At 44.1% G+C, this 20,524-nt stretch overlaps 1 protein-coding gene across 13 annotated transcripts in view; it reads right to left on the bottom strand.

Moving 5' to 3' along the window:
• chb (chromosome bows) overlaps positions 1 to 20,524 on the bottom strand; it is a 228,678-nt gene that overhangs the window by 87,442 nt on the left and 120,712 nt on the right. Inside the window, exon 1 of one of the 13 annotated variants that reach the window (XM_071592513.1) lies at positions 17,451 to 20,057. The exons of the other annotated variants lie outside the window; for them this stretch is intronic. Within the exon in view, the coding sequence (XP_071448614.1) occupies positions 17,451 to 17,937 (487 nt within the window). The 5' untranslated portion in view covers positions 17,938 to 20,057. Of the gene's footprint in view, positions 1 to 17,450; positions 20,058 to 20,524 lie in introns of those variants that run through there. 13 annotated transcript variants of the gene reach the window in all.

Here is a 20,524-nt window from a genome sequence, read left to right as displayed (position 1 = left end):
TTCATTTCCACTTTACTCGGGAGCCGAGAATCGCACATCCGAGGAGGGGACCAAGGAAGAGTTTCTCGGAGAAGAGGGGTTGCCGAGAATGTATTTTTTTCCGCGAGGGGGGTGCGAAAGGATCGAAATGAAAAATTTTAGTTAGGCGGAGTCAGCAACTTATCTCTCCTTTTTCTCCTCCATTTCCCTTTCATCCTCGCGCAGGTCCAAGCAATGATCCCCTTCCCCGCACGCTTCGAACAATCCCTCACTCTATTCACAAAATTTCGGGGTTCGTGCTCCACGACCGAGCGACTGTGCAAACGCCACTCTGACTAATGGGTAGCGAGGAGCAGTGGTTAAGCGCACGGCCAACTCAGTCCCATTCCTTCATATTGCCTTAAACGCTCCTCTCAGGCCACGCCATTACTCTCCCCAAGACAATCGATATTCTTTACCTGAGGGGCAACTCTTTCGCAAATAAAAAGTAAAAAATATAAACGCCAAGCATTAAACCTTGCGGTTCAATACCTTACTATTCTCCCCGCCTTCTCCCGGAGGCACATCTCCGTTGCTCATCTTGTACGGCCAATCACAACTCACGATGCAACGCATACCTGTCTCTTCTCCATCTCACTCTCCCGCCCTTACCCCGCCTCGTCAGTCTACTCCTCCACCCCTTTCGCCGCCCTTGCGTCTTCCTGGTGCGTGGGTGCGGGAACCCTCCCCGGCCCCGGTTTGCACCCTCGCCCCCAGTCACCCTCTTTCCATCCTCCCCCCCATCTCCCGGTCTACTTTCAAGCGCACCTCAGCGCCCACACCCCTCCCCCCTTGCTCGATCTGAGCACTTCCCCACCCCCTTAACCTTGCCGCCCGAGCGAATCCACCCGCGTCTCCTGCCCGACTATCTCTCCGAAAACCCTTACGACCCCTTCCAACCCACTTTAATCTCCACACCACTCGCTTTCATTTATCTCCCACTTCCTACTACTGCCTTGAGCCTTCTCCTCCGATCCGTTACCCCCCCTTCCCCTCCCCGTCCCTTCCACGTACCTCCATCCATTCTCGGCTATTCAAATCCCTCAACCCGAGAGCAAACCCCCTAGCCTCACCGTGTAACTCCTCACTCCACCCCACCTACCCCCCCCCACGCAGCCATCCTACCCCTGCCCCGAGCACACATCATCAAAACCCCCCTCCGCCCACTTTTCCAACCTGCCCCGCCGCTACCACCGTTACCGCCGCCTCCCCTCCCCTTGTCGCATTGCGGTTGCCCGAACCCATTCCGCTCCCCTTGCCCAGCAGGAAACATCGAGTGGGCCTCCAGGACCACCACTAATCATCGTGTTGTGGATGGGAGGGGAGCGAAAGAGAGAGGAAGCTTCCGAGGGAGAACTTCTCGGAGGAAGCGTTCCTTGCCGAACGGCGTCCTCCTCCGACCGCGGAGGGTCGCGCAAAAAACGACCGCCCCGAACTGCCATCCCCCTGGGCACGTGGCGCATCCCTCCCTCGCGTCACACCATCCCCTCGGGGCCAGAGGAGCCGGCGCGCGGTGGTATGATGAGAGGCGGAATTCTCTTTGCGCTGCACCTCACACCCGACACATAAATTCGACCGCACAAATCAACGGTTGACGGCCTACGGGGGACGTGGTGGTGGAGGATGGGTTAGTGAGGTGGTGGAGGATGGGTGGGGGAGGGGTTGCTGAAAAACTGTGAAAAATGGTGCGGGGGGGAAAGAGGGCGCCGGGGATGCCCGCTCGCACCTTTCTCTCCCGAGACGGCGGAGGATTCCTCCCTCATGCGGCGCACGGAGGCCATAACTTTTTCATCGCCCCTAGACGCGGCTGGTGGGGTGGACGCTTAAGAGATAATCGTAATGCATCGAGATGACTCGTGCGTTTCGATTTCCGCGAGCCGACATATTTCGTATTTATCCAAGGATAAAAAACGAAGTTGCCCGGAATTATGAATTGTTCGTAGGCACCTGCAATATGTTTCCATTTCGAAAAAGTATGCCACTATGGTGCTGTGGAAACAAATGGCATCCGCCCGGGCATTTAGATCAGGATAAAAAAGTAATACGAGAAATAACTTCCATGAACATTAAAACAAGAAAGAAACTTGGATATACCCACAAATAGTAGGGAAGTGAATAGAAGGCAGAGTACGTATTTTCAACAAATGAGAGACTCTATGTGGATGGCAAAGGATAAAAGAGTGCATGCGAAACGGAAATGTGCCCAACGGTTAATGTGGATTACAAATCGCACTTATTTGGTGCGATTTATTTTGCAAAATTTGAAAATTGTCATCATAATTGCACGTCAGGAATCAATTAAATTGATCTTAAATAAACGCAAAAGCCACAATTTTCTTAATTAGTGAATAATCACCAATAGTTAACTGGATAGTTAAATAAATAAATGATTTCCTCCTACAAGATAAATGGAATTAATCGTAGTCTGGACCAGCATTAATAAACTTGGTCATTAAAATTAAACTCTTTCGAATAACTGTTACGTCCTTGAGATGTCGACGGAAAAAATCCATTGGAAGAAAAATGTGCGAATAATTTTTTTATTCTGCTGTCGCACGCGGGTCGATTTCACTGTAGCGACTGACCCCGAGCTAATTTTTTCAAATCGATGTCTGCAAGCAAGTGGAATTGGAAATAAACACGATTGCGACGACAGTGTGCGAATAATAAGTGATAAAACGCAATAAAAGGTTAATGGCGAATCGATGTCAGAGTAGAAACTGACCCCGAACTAATTTCTCATGTTTAAAGAAAGTAGACTGCCATATGAATACAACTTATACTGCTGTGTCCGAATTAAGTGACGAAAATTAAGAATATGCTAATTTTCCACGAAGGTAGTAGTTCCAAGCAACATAGCTTGTTTTACAGGAAGTTCAGCTTTCACTACGAGTTAGAGGTATATCAAATGCATAAATTAACGTGAAGGTTACGAGATTCCACATTCATTTTTACACTATGATCTTGCTCCCTCCAGATTAGTGTTGTTGCTCATTTGGAAGTCTATATTTTATGAAATACATGTTCAAATATATGCCCGTATTTTTTTCATCCTCTACCGATATTCTCTTGGGAAGTTCCTGCTCGTAGTACAGTAAAAATGTGATGCCTCTCCGAAATTTTACAAAAATACCCATAGTGGCATTCTTATCATAATTAAAAAGTATTTTTTTACAGATGTGGGACAAGAATGCGTGATAGTACAGCCTGGTAGGCGCCCCAAGGGTTACCAGGAGGAAGACCGACCACCTGCTTTGGACTACGGTAAAATTCAAATTTGAATAAAAAACTAGCATGGCTCAATTTTTTAATATTTACCAGAGCAACGTATAGGGTTACAAATCACATCTTAAAACTTTAATGAAGATTTAATCGCAACTGTCCGGCGAGGTTACTCTTACTACGTCACGATCAAAGGCAAGGAAACATTCTGCTTGAAATAGAAGAACCGAGGCCTTTCCCGTAAATCCTGGTAACCCGAGATCTGAGGAATCTTTGTGGTGTCCTCACGGGAAATACGCCCGCACCTAGAATTCACCGAAGGCGGCAGTTCGACTATACTATAGTGGTTTCTAAAACGGTCAAAAGCATGCCCACGCGGTAGGCACGGATACGGCGAGCGCGTGACTCACCAACCGAGCCTTCGATGGGCGCGAGACCAACCCCGACCCCTCCATCCCTCCCCCACACTACACACTCCACCCCCAAAAGCAGGTCGTAGCGTCATCGACTCGATCGACAACATCCTTAATGAGAGAGTGCTCGGTCAAGGCGAATCACGCACCGGCGGCAGCTAATGAAACAAACTAAAACTCATCGACCACACTACGGCGCCACTTGTAATCCAAGCTTCTCGACCCAATTTTTAACTATTTCATTTCGAAAGGTTAGGGTAAGCACTTGCGCCGGATAAAATGCCCAAAACCTCAAAAACAGAAGCAAATGGAGAAAGAAATGCAGACATTCAATCCACCGAAAATTTTCACACGCGTAAACGGCGACGGCACCTCTCTTTTTCACGAAAAGACTTGGGTAACCACTGTGGAAATCGCATTACCAAAACTACTTTTCCAACTGTTTCCAAGGAAATTACGTCACACACATGGAACTCTAATCCCGAAGCGCCGATAATTTTATGCGAACATTTCTCCTTCTCTTTCCTGAAAGGAAAATGAAATCGCTATCGTTGGGAATAGTGCGCAGCTATCCCACACAACTTGTCGAGTGGCCTTGGATCATAACGAAAAATTCATTGAGGCAATGATACGGCTACATCACTGCCTTAGTGAAAACCCCAACCCTTCCTTGCATGCCATTATTTTCTCGTGACTTAAATGGGCGGCATAACATGTGCGAATCCATCAACTAAGGATATGACGGTCTCAAATCTTACCACCCATCATTTATCATCATCAAGGTACAAAGATGAAGAAAATAAAAAACATAAAATTTCAAGGGCACCAACCCTCCCGTCCGGGTCTACTTCTAACGAAGAGCGGCAAAATACCGAAAAATTGATTATGTGTTAGGGCACGACAAATTTTTTACAAAAAAACAAGGGGGCACGTGTTGTTGCGGGCGGAGTGGAGGGAAAGGCTTAAGAGAAGAAACGGGACAGGTAGAGGGAAAGCATCGCCGCATTGGACGGGGAATAATCACTGCGATGCGAGCGTTTGGGGATTTCAGAAGTCTTGCCGGTGTCTTCAAGGTGGTTGTCGTAAGCCCCTCCGAGTGCGCCGGAACGAAGAAGCCACAGAAAATGTGTCGCGTATTCCATCCACCTGGCCGCATACGGAGAAACTTCGTGAGGCGACCGAAATTCTTTCATCTCGTTCATTTGTGGAAACTATTTCCTACAAACACCACCCAACCCACAGCACGGAATATGTGATTTGCAGTGTAAATCATAAAATGCGCTTTTTCTTCCTCAGGGTGTTCTACAGGGAAACAAGTGGAGGCTTACCGGAGGAGACCACACACTCTCCCTCGCCCTTTGCCCGCGTCAATGCAAACGGAATTAGCTCGCGGTCGTGAGAGAGAGAGAGAGAGCGTGCAACAGAGGCCGGGAAAAGACGTAAGACGTTGGTGGGGCATAATCGCAAGGGAAACGAAAGGAAGGGGGACTGGAATCCTTTCGCGACACCATTTGGAATGAAAGGGATTTAGCGTTATTTTCCAGCAGCGCTGTTAAGCCTCCTTTTCGAACCGGGATTAGGAATCAATGGGGTATGATGATACAGCGCTTTTAATTAAATATGCTCGAAGGAAGAGTCCGTGACCTTGGTAAAACTTCAGCACGTAAACACGGCGATATATTGAGGCCACTGGTAAGCCGAGAATGCAAACATTAGAAAACGATCCTAGCAAACCAGCGAATCAGCTTATTTCCCCGGTGGCTTACCTCTGATCGTCAATACAATTTGAAATTACAAAAACTTCCCTTCGGGGAGATTTAAAAGTATCATAAGACATAAAAGCCCGAGCGTCATGTGAGAGATAATCAGTTATTCAATTGACACTCTTTGTCTCCCAATTTCACACACGTCAACACCTACATGACAAAACTATACGGCTTGACGTATAGTTGCGTCCAAATAATAATGTATACATAATTATTTCATTATAAAGGCGTTAGGCATCAATGAAACAGAAAAACATCGAATTAAAAATATTATAAAGTGAAATAACACTATTTCTATGAACTTAGGCGTAATGTCACCAGAATCGTCAATGACATTATGGCTTAAACAGCAACAGCCTTTATCATTTCAAATAAAACTTCAATACGGAATATGTTAATTCTTGCCGTCTAAGAGCCACGACGATTGAATCCGTAATATCTACTTCTTATTAAGGGGGAAACGTTATTTTTTCAAACTCCCTTATAATACTTGTCGCTGCGACAACTAAAATAAAACCCACATAGAAGAGAAAAAAAGTACAGCAGAAACAAGAACCTTGAAGAGGTCATGGACCCTGGAAGAAATGGTGATCTCCGGCACCGTGCCAACGGTCAAGTGCTAATTGAAATAGTATTGGTTTCCGTTGAGCCTTCATATCTTCCTAATCCTCTTTCCACATGCCCTGACGGGCAAGTACGCGTGTCTCACACACGCACATATAAGTACGACCTGCCCAGATCCTCAGCGGCAGACCGCTACAATGGCAGAGCAGAAGTCAACGAGCGCGTGAACATGAGGCGGCGTGCGAGGAAGCGAGTGGCGCGGGTCGGTTGAGAGGGTGGACGGGGGAAGGAGGGTGGGGGGTGAAAGGGGTTGCATGGGGGGGGGGGAGATAGAGGAGAGGGGGTGAAAAGGGAACAAGGAAGGAGAGGCAGAGGAGGGAGAGAGTGAGAGAGTGATGGGGGGGGGGGGGGATGGACCGCAACGGAGTCGCACACTCGCGCGTTGACACTTTGAGAACAACTCTCAAGACGAGTGATTGCAATTGACAGTGCGTGCGGGCGTCACCTTACACGCACACAAATTCTCTAAGAATGCACTGTTGCCACAGCTCCAGATTAACTTGGAAGGAAAAACATTTGACAATACTTTACCCCAAAACGATGGTCGACCGCACGTCAGACATCACCAAGAAAATGCCCTGTCGACCATTAAAGATGCTTCCAAATGAAAATTTTTCACACGCCAACACAGAAAAATGCCGGCAAATAGTTGAGCGATTGCAATTATTCCGACAGTACTCTTAGAGAATCCAATTTACGATAGCAACACGTACAACCACCCAGTCAGTCGGTCTGATCAATTATCTTGCCTTCCCATTACGCCACGGTCCACTCATGTAAATATCCCGCTAGGCTATGGCATACGCTAGATGGCAACAACGCACTCCCACCCTTCTTCCATATGGCGATTCATATATGAATGGGAAATCATATTTCCTTCCCCCTCAAAAGGCAGACAAGCAGTCGATACACTGAGGAGCTTTTCCACCAGCACACAAGTCATATAAAAAGTGTTAATTTATCTTCTTCGGGGCATGATGATACATCAACTTTTGCCGATCTATTACTCTGGTTAAATGGTTTTCATATTTCACTCACCTTGAAGGTAATATTGATATCTCTTCTCGAAATAACGTTAGAAAGTTTTTTTCAAGTCAAGCCGTAAATAAATATGTCATCCAATCATTGGTGGTCTGCCACACATATTGAGCATTCTCGAATAAAACTGCATCGAATATCCATAGCAAAAACTTTATCTAAAGTGAAAATTAAAAAAAAAAATTATGTAAATTTAATTTTCTTTCCACGAAATTCTTCAAAGACGAGTGACGGAGGTTCAAATATTTTCAAATCTTTTAAGAGTAGAAAGTAAATAAATAAAATGCTTACATGTTTACAGAAACTGCCAACAAGTTAATATCACTATTCTTATTATTTTCCTATATCACTTCTCTCCTTCCTATTCTCCCCTATACACGTACTCCTCATTCCATTACATTATGTATCCTGTAACTCCACCGGCTCCAGCTCTGGGACTCTGTCACGTCCTAGTGCTGTTTTCTACCAAGATACTCCCCAACTTGGAAGAGTATTATATCGTATATAATTATTAATACATTACCATTTTTTTTAATTTGACAAATTAGCAGTTTGAACTATTAAGAATTTTGGAGTTAACAAATAAGAAAGTTGCGCAATTCACTCTCAGACGACTTATTATTCGTGCGTGATTATCCGAGAACAGGGTAAAATGGGTTTTATAATTTGTATTTTGACACTGAGGAATATGTAAATATAAAATGTTAGCAGTTGCACATCATGCATACGTAATATTTGATTTGAGCCGCTAATCTGACAGAGTGACGACTGACTTAACAAAACGTCGTATTAAATGATACCCTTAAAGAAATCCCTATCGAAATAAATAAGGGCAACGACTGATCGTGCACATGCTTCCGGTAAATAAGGAGATTATTTATTTATTTATCGGCTTAAGATTGAGATTACTGGATTCGGAAAGGGGCCCAACAACAACGTGGCATGATACACCTCATGATTGATGTGAATCATGCCTCGGGCGCAGTATGGACCGACTCCTAGTGAACACCTTGAGAACGGTCGTTCGTTTCACCCACGGCTCTGGCAAGCACGATCCCGAGGACCACGCTCCGTGAAGCTACGAGAGGAGAGGGAGGACCGCCGAAATCGAACGTGACGGACTGACGAATCGGGGAGGGTGCGGCCATGGCAAATTCACTCCACGCGACGGCATCCACCCACCCCTTTCCTCATACCGTGCGCGGAATGCGAAGCTTCCGGAGTACCTACTCTGCCTTTCGGTGGTGGGTTTCCCAAAGGGCACACGCTGGGGAAGCAGTATGGGATCCTGGAGCGGTCGGAAAGAGAAAAAAAATACAGAAGAAGGGACGGACCCTAAACGAGGCTTCGACCGAATTCCCGCATTACTTATGCGAATGGCTGGCGTGGTCGCTGCGGCTCGAGGCCGCGTTGATGTTATGGGAGGGGATTCGGAAATGACAGAAACAAAAGGCGGCGGCTGTTATGAGAGGGTGTATTATTTCGGAGGCGGAAATAGTTACTACGTGAGGAGGAGGGTGTAATTGGCATCACGTTGAGCAAAGCATTTCCTTTGCAGTTACACCAGAGTCCTGATACCGAAGGTACTTGTTTATCCACACAATGTAAAGAATGACGATATCAAAAGGAATACAAAAATATACCCGTTACATAGCGACGCTATCTAGCTCGCTCTTTCTTTCTGCTGGAACGGAACTCTATATGCTCAACCGTGAGGGCTAAAATCGATAATAAAACTGGACGTTTAATTGCTCCGTAAACGAATTCCTTATTAAGCTATAGGATTACTTTTAAGATAACCCGTTCGTACCTATTTAAACATTGGATTGTCCAAAACTAACAATGCCAATATCAACAGCACACCAGGAAATTTCTCCTATAATACAGGTCTCCTACATAATAAAGGGAATCTCATAAATGCAGGCGTTTAACATTTGTTCTTAAAATTGATTTAGTTTTAGTGCTAATATCTCAGAGTATGAAATCTCACTGATCTGATAAGTTTAATCTACCCAACAACAATTTCGTTCTCCAAAATTCTACGGAAAATTAAAATATTGTGGTAGTTTTCCCATAGTAATTTTGATAAAGGTATCCTTCAACTGAAAACCCATAAAATACTACATGCTCACTCGAAAAACTATAACAGGTACGCCACACACGATAGCATATGCATCATAAATGTTTTAAAATTACGTCGTACACTAGGAAAGACTCCTTCCGAGTGAAAATGAGAGAGCGCGACTAGAACGAAACGGCACAGTAAATAAGGGACAACAACGGAAACAAATGAGAGCATTAATAACTATGCATCAGATGTCTGGGCCTTGACAGCGTTGAAATGGAAGCCATATTGCACCAACATCTTTGAACAACACGAAGAGAAATAAATAAGTGCCTATTCAAAGAGAAGTGAAGCAGTACCTGCGAAAAAATAAAGAAAAAACTAAGGGCATCATTTCTAATATTAGTATACGTCTAAGTTGGTAACCCTACTGCATACCGGTTAATTTACAACTGACAAAAAATGACATCATCAAGTGGAGAAGGAAAACTTAACCGAGAGTTGATGAAGAAACTGCTATGCTATAGCTATGCCTTTAGAGTACTATGCTAATATTAAAATCCAACCTCTCCTGACGGAGCCTGAAAAAAGTAGAGGCAGGGGGGAAGGACTGCACTCCAGATTGAAGGGCAGGAAAGGCAGAGCGGATGCGTGGGGCAGAAGAAGAAAAGGAAGGCTATGGGGGTGGAATTCGATGACAGAAGCTCCGATCGCTCGAGGGCAAATACGAAGAAAGGAAGGGAGGGCGGACGAGGGTGAATTGTGCGGGCACGTGTCCCGAAATCAACGGAGTAAAACTAACAAGGCCCCAGAGGGATGGGGAGCAGGGAGAGGAAAGATTGAATAGCGAGGGGGGAATACTGATTGGGGGGCGCACAGAAGGGGGGAAGGCAATGCGTGCACACATTGGTCCGCAAGGGCCACACGGTTAATCTCTGCTATCAACGATTAGACAGGTCGAAAATCTGATCCACCACCCCACCAACAGCGACGAGAGGAAAACGAAAGATTAATAAAGTTAAATGGTCAACGGAGAAAATAATCGAAATTTCTTCAATGAAAAATTTTCAATGAGGAATGAAGTTTTCCCAAAATGGTGACGACGGAAAGATTACCATTTTTTTTCTTTTTCGTTGCTATCTTTCCATACTGTTCCACATCATATTCTAGATAATTAATAGGAGGGAACAGTAAAAACCACAAAAACAAAATAAAGAGTTTAATTATTTCCCGATCGAAATAAGAGGGTTTACACAAAAATATTAATTCTTTGACACCTTGAGTGTTGGGAAAATAGGTAAAGCACGTCATTTGAATTTAGATAAGAGTGCTCCAGGAATTCGGTGCTCTATTTGACAAAATATAATGCCGTAGCTATCGATCTCTCCAAACCAACAACACTTGAGGGATAGACGATAAAGCATTAACTCTCGAGTTAATTGGTTATCTGAGGCGGCCTTATGGTAACTTCCTCAACGCCGCGTCATTTTGGTCTGGCGGCATTTTAATTTCACACCCAATATGCTACGGGATGACAGCTGCGGCTGCTGGAAAATATTTTATATGTTGGTTCTCTGTGCAAAATAAAAGGGCTCTTGAGGCAACGCAAAACAGCCGATTCATTTCTCCAGTAAAGAAAGCTAGGATGCGGGATCTCATCTGAAGAAGATTCATTCCTGCGCGCACCAAAAAAAAATGAAAAGCCATGGAACGTAATTAATACGTGCTAGGGCCATCACGATTTAATTCCTTTTGCCGAGATCATGAGTCCTTAATCGCTTCGTGACGTCATAGGAAGATTGTATCGCTAAGAGATGCGAAATGATAAAGGAATTAGACTCTGGCAGCCAATTGCGGACGAGATCTTTATAACCACCACTTAACAGAAGAAACTGCATTAATCACACCCACGTATATGTATACCGCATCGAAATTCCCCTTTAAGGACACGCATGAAAAAGTACACAACCGTACGACAAAAAAAAGCAAAATGACTAATGCCTGGTAAATCCTTAATAGTTCCGACGCGGAGAAACCAGTGTTCTTCCCGCTACAATACACCCAGTTTTTATATACGTTTTTAAGCAAGTCGGCAATCGCTTCAAACACAAAAAGATAATGATTTAAAAATTTTTTGGGCATAAATAAAATTAAGGTTGATTCAAATTTTGGAGGAATAACATAAACAGTTAAGAAACATTATCTTTCGCACACAAATGACGGGAAAATTAAGGATGACATAAGAATACTTATTATGTCATGCCATTCGAGCTATCACAGGTAAATGCATTATTATATCGAACAGCTACACTTGAAATAAAAGAGCTCTCAGCTGAAACCAAAGGGAATCCAGACTTCTAGGTATGCATTTATTGATTTTTAACCTATAGACGAATCCGTTTTTCCGTTACAAAAGTAGCTATATTGCCAAGCATTAGTTCAATTAATACCCGAAATGCAGGGGAGCGGACTCTCTCCATTAATGGTGACCACCATTCCGGGGTTCGCGCAGAATCTTGCAGAATGCACCAAATAATGTGGCGTAGAGTTAATCGAGACCTCTTTTGGTACTAACATTTGGGAACTATGTGATCAATCTAACGGACGATTAGGATTTATTAAAGAGCAATGGGGAATGGGACAAAAAATAAATAGCGATGTTATCTCTCAGAACTGTCATCGAAGTCATCTATGGAAATAAATTCCTATACAAGGTAATCTATTCTGTAATTATTATTATAACACAGTAATCAACCCGAAGGTCGGTTTAGTAGGTGATGGTAGAGATCATCCAGTACTAAGCCCTATACGGCGTGTGAAAATTCACATATCAGGGTAGGGGGGCCAGTTCCTTTCCCTGTGCCGGTTATGGTTTCCCAGGAAGACCTGGTGCCCGAAAAATCACTTTAGCTTGGGTGGAGCTGCAGGTGCCCAGAGTGCCTTGCCCGGGAATCGAACCCGGGACCCTCTGGTCAGCAGTCCAACGCTCTACCCACTGGACTACCGCGACCCACAATTATGTATATATAACTAATAATGAAAATAGCCACAAGTTTATTCTACAAAACATTCCTTCCGACGTATCCGTGTACGTAGGTATAGGCCGAAAATTGACTGCATGAACATAAACACAAGTCCCTGAATTCACGTATGAAATACTAATTAATCTAAAATTCCATTGCATTGAGCGTTGACTGCATTCTTAAATATCCACAATGCAGCGAAAAATGCACATATTTGTTTTTAAAGCGCCATTATTAAATAAGGAAAATGGGAAACCCAATATTACAGTTGACAGAGAGTCTTACATGCTCCGTTTTTATTTATGTGAGACGCTATCATCTGAACTCGGGAGATTTAATTCAGCAAGCAGCAAGAAAATAAACACTAAATGCTATGAAACTTTTTACCAGCTGCAACAAACAGTTCAAAACGCTTTCTCTAATTTCACATCAATTGTTGCCATGAAAGGAGTGACACTGGTAAAGACACCTAACTTGTGCCGAAATGGTGGTGATTCTCTTCAGCTAGCGAGCACAAATACCACAAGAAACGCTTTAAATCCTCTCACAATCCAGACACCTCATTTTAGGGAGAAGTTATTAAATGAAAGCCAATTTTAACGCAAGGCAATAAATTGGTGTTCAAATTATAAGAAAATGATGCCTAGAAGAGTGAGGCATCTATTCACGTCTGTGGCGTTACGTCATCCTCATAAATTTTGCGGCTCAAGGCAGTTAGCTGCGAATAACACAACCCTTTCCACGATTCTGCCGACATCGCTATATACTCACAGGAGAAAACTTTTCCATGCCCTGGCAATCTTGAATCCTATCTCCTTTTCGTGCGGGAAAGTAAACTTTAAGCATGGAGGATATGAAGAACGGCTGATACCATGATTCCTCTTCCGATCGGCAAATCGAACAGGAAAAAACTGGTACTCTGGAAAACCTTGACTTAGGCCAGAATGTGCAGTAATAAAGTTTCGACGTTTATTTTTGGTTTCAATTCATTACTGAAAATATGGTCATAAACTTTTGAGGAAAAGCTTATGGAGTTTATGGATTAACATATCATACAAAATTCTAACATCGGCAATAGTAGAACAATCACGACACCATCAAAGCAATGAAATTATACATAAAATATATTGATAAAATACAACAGATGAGGATTCAAATAAATGATCATCTTGCAGGTTGTCCTAATACATTTTTATGGAGCATTAACATTTCATAAGCAAGTAAGGATTTTATAATACCTATAAACACGAACAGCTACTTGATTAATTCAAAAAAAGCGGTCAAACGTTATTCTGAGTAAAAATATATTCAAGTGCGCCACTAACAATTTTTTTCACAAGTCTACGAGCAATAAACATGTCCAATTCGGATATTTATGGTAACTAAATCCCAAATTACGAACGTATCAAAATTATTACCCGCGAAATCATACTGCCACAAGAAAACATAAAAGATCACTGACCCAAAGAATAAACATAATTCAACTACGGTGATGAATTTTACAAGTATAGTGTTTTATCAAGTATTGACGGAGAAGCGTAACATCCTACATGGATGTCACGTGCGTTAAAATCTCCAGATGTAATTAATCGATGCCAAATTGAAAACGAAATAACAAGGAAACATTTTAAAATCCATTCATGAGATTTTCACGGCAAAAACTCATGAGGGCAAAGAAATGAACCACACACAATTACACACAATCTTTTGCTGTGTGATAAAGAAGAATATCCCCAACTCATAGCAACGACTCAAATACTCAGTACTTCGTTTATATGCGAGCATGAAACGATACTGACAGCGCCGAATAATATTAACAAAAATAGCCTGCAAATGTTGAAGATTTTTTAGTAAGGAGAAGGCGATGAAATTATAGAAATCAAGATTGCAAATGGTTCAGGGGCATCAAAAGAAATGGAACTCTTAAGAGGAGGAAACCATCCATGAAAAACAATGAAATGACTAATTACAAGATGACGAGCTAGACCTTTTTATTTGCGCACGTCGCTCCCTCCGCATAGCTCAACGAGATGGCATAAATCGAAAGTTATCTGCCTTCTTTTATTAATTCAAGAATGCGGAAATAAACAGAAGTCATTATTACATAAATCAGGGCAATAAGGTTTATTTCTAGGTCGCATTTGTGGCATTGTATGAAGGTGTGTACATCAGGCTTTCTTTACATTACTTCAAGCGTTTGTGATGAATATTCAAGCATAGTCTACACTTTTAGCCACAAAAATGATTGATGTAAGCATACATCGAACACGGACAGGGAAGAAAATTGAGTAATAGTTCTGAGTGACCTTCGTCATCAATGCTCACTTCCGTTTCAACCATCATCTCAACGCATTTCTATCTCTTTCCGAGAATTAGTGCACAAACAACCCAGAATCTTAATGATTTTTTTACGCAGGAATTCAACGGCACCACTTCCCTTCACAGTTCAAAGCATGCAACTTTACTTACTGCGTGTGAAAACGTGATCATATCGAAAGGGTGGCATCTTGATCAGGTATAAAACGCCATCATTACGTACATTTGAACGATAGGACGTTTTAAATGGTATGCATACGCTAAGGCACATACAAGTGCATTGTACGTGCAGGGTACGCGATGAAAGAATACTCGTTATCATGATATCTTATGATTTACGTTTAGGCCGAGAGCAAAAACCTATTATGATCGAGCTTTTGCGGAAAGGAAAGAATCGAACACTTAGGTCACTCGAAGCCTGACCGTAAATCACACAAGTGAATGGGGGGGAATGGAGAATCTCTCCCATCAAACCGATCCCTATTCCGATCTAAATTTAAATGAATGTGGGCTTCCACGGACACATAAATGCTGGCACTTTTTAACATAAAATGTATACGAACAAAGGTTACACACGGGGCTTTCCCAATCCTTGGTTTATGCAAAACTTTGCGGTGGATCAATCCCGCGTGTTTCCACTTCCCATGGGAATCATAACCGAAAATGTAAAGTCCCCCAATACCTTACCATAACATTTAGTGTTTTTGACACATGGAATATACTTCAACGAAATAACTGAGTATCACGCTAGAGTAAATGTCTGAATAAAGTAAATTTCAACGTTATACGCAGAAATATCTGAAATTAAAAGTACGAATTTTATAGTACAACTGACTCTTGAAAAAGCATAGAAGTCAATCTTCTCAAAGAAAATATCTTCTGGCCACAAAACAACGAATCTTTGATTGATTTAAGCAAACATCGCCACTTCAATATGGTCCGTTCCTCACTAATATACCACTCTCCACGCGGCGGTGGTCTTCTGAAACAATCGACTGGTAGGCAGCCTCATGGGGTTATAAAACACACTTTCACTTCAGCTACCGACAAAAATTACTTAGAAACAGTAAGACTAATTTCCATAAACTGCAACAGACATAATAACAAACTAGAGCATAGATCATGATTATTTAGGCGTAAAAAACCTACAGAATTGACGAATTTAAATCACGCAGGCAAACGCCACTAAATGAAAGCCATGACGGCATGATCATATACATTTTAACTGGCATACGGCCAAATTCCCTGATTTCGCAATTTTACATGAGAATAACCATACCCAAAAATATAACTTAGCAATAATAAACATAGCCGACATTTTATGCATGATTATACTAAACATATGGAACGTAAAATTATTTGCACGAACGGCCCCTACAAAAGTGAGCATAACAACAAGGTTTCTACCATACCTACACGCTACTGATTTCCCATATTTCTAATGCAAAAAAACAACTTACCACGGAGGTGCGAACGGCAGGACAAACTAAAAAGGATGTGCAAGGTATTTATATTTGAATGTCCGTGCATGCATGCATTCCTACGCAAACATCACACTCATGGGGAACCAATTTTTTTTCCTGCCTCGTGACGAAAATTTAAAGATTAACTCGGGCGTGAAGGGACGCGAAATGGTTCGGTTCAGATTTCACTATTCAGGCTATTAATATCTTACCACCGTAATATGAAAACCACCATTCATTTATCGCTGAAGATGTTGTTTAAAACTCCACCGAAGATTTCCCAAGAAATTTATGAAAAAATGTTCGTAATCTTTTTTTCTATTATTTTGCAGTGTCTTTAGACCAAGGTACCTACCTAGCTGCTTAGGAGTACATGAGATGTCATTCATGCCGGAATCATCCGATTACCAAAACAAACATTTCGAGTAGGCCATGGAATTTCTTCATCGGCGAATTCCTTAACCAAGGATTTTGGGAAAGGGTACTCTTTCGAGAAAAGGAAAGAAGTACACAAACTTGAGAAGCTGTCGTAAATATAAGCGGTTCCTTTCTGTGGCTCTAAGGCGAGAGCGTGTTTTCCGTAGGCTGCCGCATACCTCTCACGAATACATTATGAGGAAATTCAGCCGGGCAGATCGTCGAAGGTAGTGGCCGGTGGATCACAGAACTGAACAAACTACATCATGCTCCATAAATTACCAAACGGGCATATCATAAGATTAGGGCGTGGAATTTGAACGTCGATATGTGAACGCCTTTTTCCTGTCAAGAGGGCAAGTTATTTCCTTAACAGCCGCCAACCGTCTCGATGGATCCTCACGGCAAGCTTGTAAGAAAAAATAATAAACTTGTCCCTTAAAGCGACGGTCTGATGGAGCGTTCAAATCCCCAAATGAGATTTCCATCATGACATAGACAGACATATCGAGGTAAGGCCACCAACCAAGACTCCACTATTTTCGCAACAAAGGCCTTAATGAGCACCTCACAAGAACGGACAGACAAAACCTTTCCGACGCGTATCATAACCGGCTTGAATAACAAGGGCACAACTTTTCTCAGCCGTTACTCTTGTCGATTACGTGGATACCGGATCCCCTAGATCGTCCCGACTGAGAAATGAGCTAGGCCTCAAGAAAACACATTGGGGTCGATGATAGTGCGCGAGACCGAAGGACCCGGTTAAAACGGACAGTCGGATGGACAAGTGATACGCACGCAAAAAAGGGCGCAAATTATTCGTGGGGGTACGATAGCGGGTGACTCACAATTCACGGCATGATAAGTCACGCGCCACGACCAGTTTCAGAGCCATACCCCACGAAGGGGGTGTCATAGGGATGATGCATAACGAAGAAAATCGATTGTAATGGACAGATGGGGAGTTCCGCCTACGTTTTCCTTACTTCTTCCTCGACTCCCCCTCCTAAAGAGAGAGGAGTCGAGAGGAGAGCGGGGGTGTGAGGAAAAGAACGACGCAGACCATCAAGATCGAAACAAACCTGTGCTGCTCCTCCTCCGGAAAGTCCTCCATGTTCCCACGATCTCCCTCCCGGGAGAGTGAACGTCGCACCGGCAGCCCCTCGCACCCCTCCCCCCGGGGTGCTTGAGCAGTTGGTCGTACAGGAGGATCCAGCGGGCGTCCGCACCCCACGCGGGGCCACTGTCATTGATGGTGGTGGCACTGCCATCCCACGATGAGGGGGCCGACACTTGGGTGACGGGGGCGGTCGGGGTCAGCAGGGACGTTGAGCCCCCGCCGACGCCCACACTCGAGTTCTTCTGTCCGAAATAATGCCACGAGGGGGAGCGCAGATCGAAGGTCGGAGGGGTCTCCTCTGACTCCGGAGGTTCGGCACTGAATCGGACCCGTGGGGTCTCAGAGTGCCCGTTCACGACGTTCTTGCCGTTCTGCTCGGCGCCCCCGACTCCGAAGTCACCGCTCTGAGGTTCCGAATTGGTGCCCTCGATCTCCCCTCTGCCTTCCATTATTCTGGTTACGTCACGATGGTCACAAAAACCGATGGGACATCGACTCACAGTTCAGCTCACAATTCACTGATGGAGTTATCAAAACCCTGAGGTCGAGTGAGCAGCAACTAATTCAATCGGTACCGCAGCACAAGAACGGTCACCAAAGGATTGCGGCGAGTGCATACGCCGTGTCAAGTTTACCCGAAAGTCGCGTATGCTGATGTTGGTTAAAAAAGTACTGAATATATGTCATAGACTTTATGAAAAAAGGGTTATTACACTGATGACTGCAAAACGGGAAGACGATATCAATAGGCATATAGATAGTCGATTATTTACAGGCATTCCAATATGCAAAACATTCGAAATTGGAAAAAACTCGCACGCATTGGTTAATTTCTGGGTCAACACTAGACCGGTCACGATTTTTTAACCGCTAATATGTAAAACAAATATCCCTGAGCACAGTAACACCCAATTTCCCGGGAGAACTACTAGGCAAAAAATGCCTGGAGTGTGACGCGATATCATCCGGGAACACACGACTCAGGATGGGGATATCGCCATTGAAAAGTCAAAGACGGGTTTCCGATGAAGATAGTCGATTACCTACGGCTCGAATACAAAGCGTGTCCATTGAAAAAGACGCCTATGGTGGTAGGTAGAAAAAGGAAAATGGGAGCGAAAAAGGAGGAAGATGGAACGGGAGAAAAAGAAGGAGAATACTTGAACCTCCTCGGGGGCTTAACTCGTACGTTTCTCTCCTCGCTCGACGCGATAACTGATCTCACACAACAACCTTTCCACGTGCAGGCGCTAACCTCCGAGCCACACAAACATTCCAGATCATCTCCCCCACCACTCCCATGCTTAAGCTACGGCCAGGGATGAGAACCCTTTCAACCCTTCTTCGGCGGAAGGCTTTCCGCCTAAGGACCACGCCGGATACGAAGAATTGGACCGCGATTCCCAAGAGAGGTACGAGGACAAAATAAAAATGAGAATGTTTCTACGGAGCGGTGGTGTGAAGAATGGAGAGAGCGAGGCGATATTCAATGATGGCAAGCTTATATCGTGACACTAGAGTGGATAATTACGTGACGTTGAAGACTTCGAAAAGTAGCTCCGGGCAAATAGAACCGTAATTGCACGACACGAGGTAGTTGCGTCAAACTAAAACAAGGCTTACACATTTTTCTCATGACGCATCACTAAAGAATTTTAAATGATTGTTTTCATTTAATTCTCATTAGGATATTTAAAAAACTTCCCACTTAAATAAAGCATAAAAATATCGTGAGTTAGAAGTGGAAACAGTTCATCTTTACCAAAAACTTCAAAATACTCTTTTATTAAACTGGTAACGTGTCCCAATCGAATAAAAGTAATGTTTTTATGACAACAATACGATTTCATCAACAAAGGCTCTAATTAATAGTTGATAAAAGACATACAACATTAAAAGATCGAAAGTTACCTTAACTTCACACCGTAAAAGAACTTGAGGAGTTCGAGAAAGGTGAAAAGACCAACCTTCCCGGAGACCACTGAACAAATCGTCACGTGGCTGTCACCGCCAAGAGAAAGACGAAGAGGCCGACCACACGGTAGCATCATCCATTGAAAACACGACTCAGTAATTCAGTGAGAAGGCCGTTAATTAGGATTCCAAAGTGTCAAACGAGGAGAGAAGCGAGAAACAGAAAGCCTCTAAGGCCGCAACAGCCCCGCCACTAAAAAGAGATTAATACAAGTCGACTATAACTACAAAAATAGTTATACACGATCAAACTTTTTTCCATATATGGAAAATAAAAAAAATCCCATGACACGGTCCGTGGTTATTTGCCCTCCTTAGCGATGATTTCCGAAGAGAGAGAAAACACGATAGGCAGAAGAAAACCGCGAGCAACCTCCTGCGCTCCGGAAGGGATGACCGCCCCTCCTGCGCGGACGTCCTATGCCGGAAGCGTTATCCGCCGCGGGGGAACATGAAGATCACACTACTCACTGGAGAAAAGTGGATATGGATGACGCGAGATAATGGGGCACACGGAGAGTGGCACGACACACGTGGAACTTGACGGGAGGTTGAGACGGCCATGGACGAATCGCTTGACACTCCTCTCCCAGCGGAGCCGGCGGCTCGACTGCACGGCGGCGGCCGGATCGCAAGCATTGGCGGAGAGAGGGGGGCGGAGGCAGGGAGGGAAGTAAGCACATGCCACACGCCCCCCCCCCCTTTCCCCTCTTTTTCCCTTCCCACCTCCCGCCAATCTCTCTCTTGCCACAGTTCTATTCCGACCGGACGGTGTCGCACGCAAGCGCAAACACGGAGGGAAAGCAGGGTGCGGGGCTGAAGCCTACTCCTCCCCCAATCTCCTCTTCATATCACGAAACCTTCATCCCCCCATACAACGAAAGGGTCCCATACTCCAGAGCCCCCCTTCCCCGCCAGACACGAACCCTCATCAACAACAATCAGTCGAGAGCACAGTCTCCTTCCTTCGCCGACCGGCAGGGGTACTCCCGATTCCACCGTCTCCCACCCCTCATATAAAAAACGGCTCGGAGGTGGGGCGCAAGGTTTGAGGGCAAGGCT

Source organism: Hetaerina americana, unplaced genomic scaffold, assembly GCF_022747635.1.
Source record: "Hetaerina americana unplaced genomic scaffold, ioHetAmer1.1.p SCAF_1, whole genome shotgun sequence".
Taxonomy (NCBI): Eukaryota; Metazoa; Arthropoda; class Insecta; order Odonata; family Calopterygidae; genus Hetaerina; species Hetaerina americana.
The sequence above is the reverse complement of the archived record's forward strand: the minus strand, read 5'-3'. Positions and strand labels throughout refer to the sequence as shown.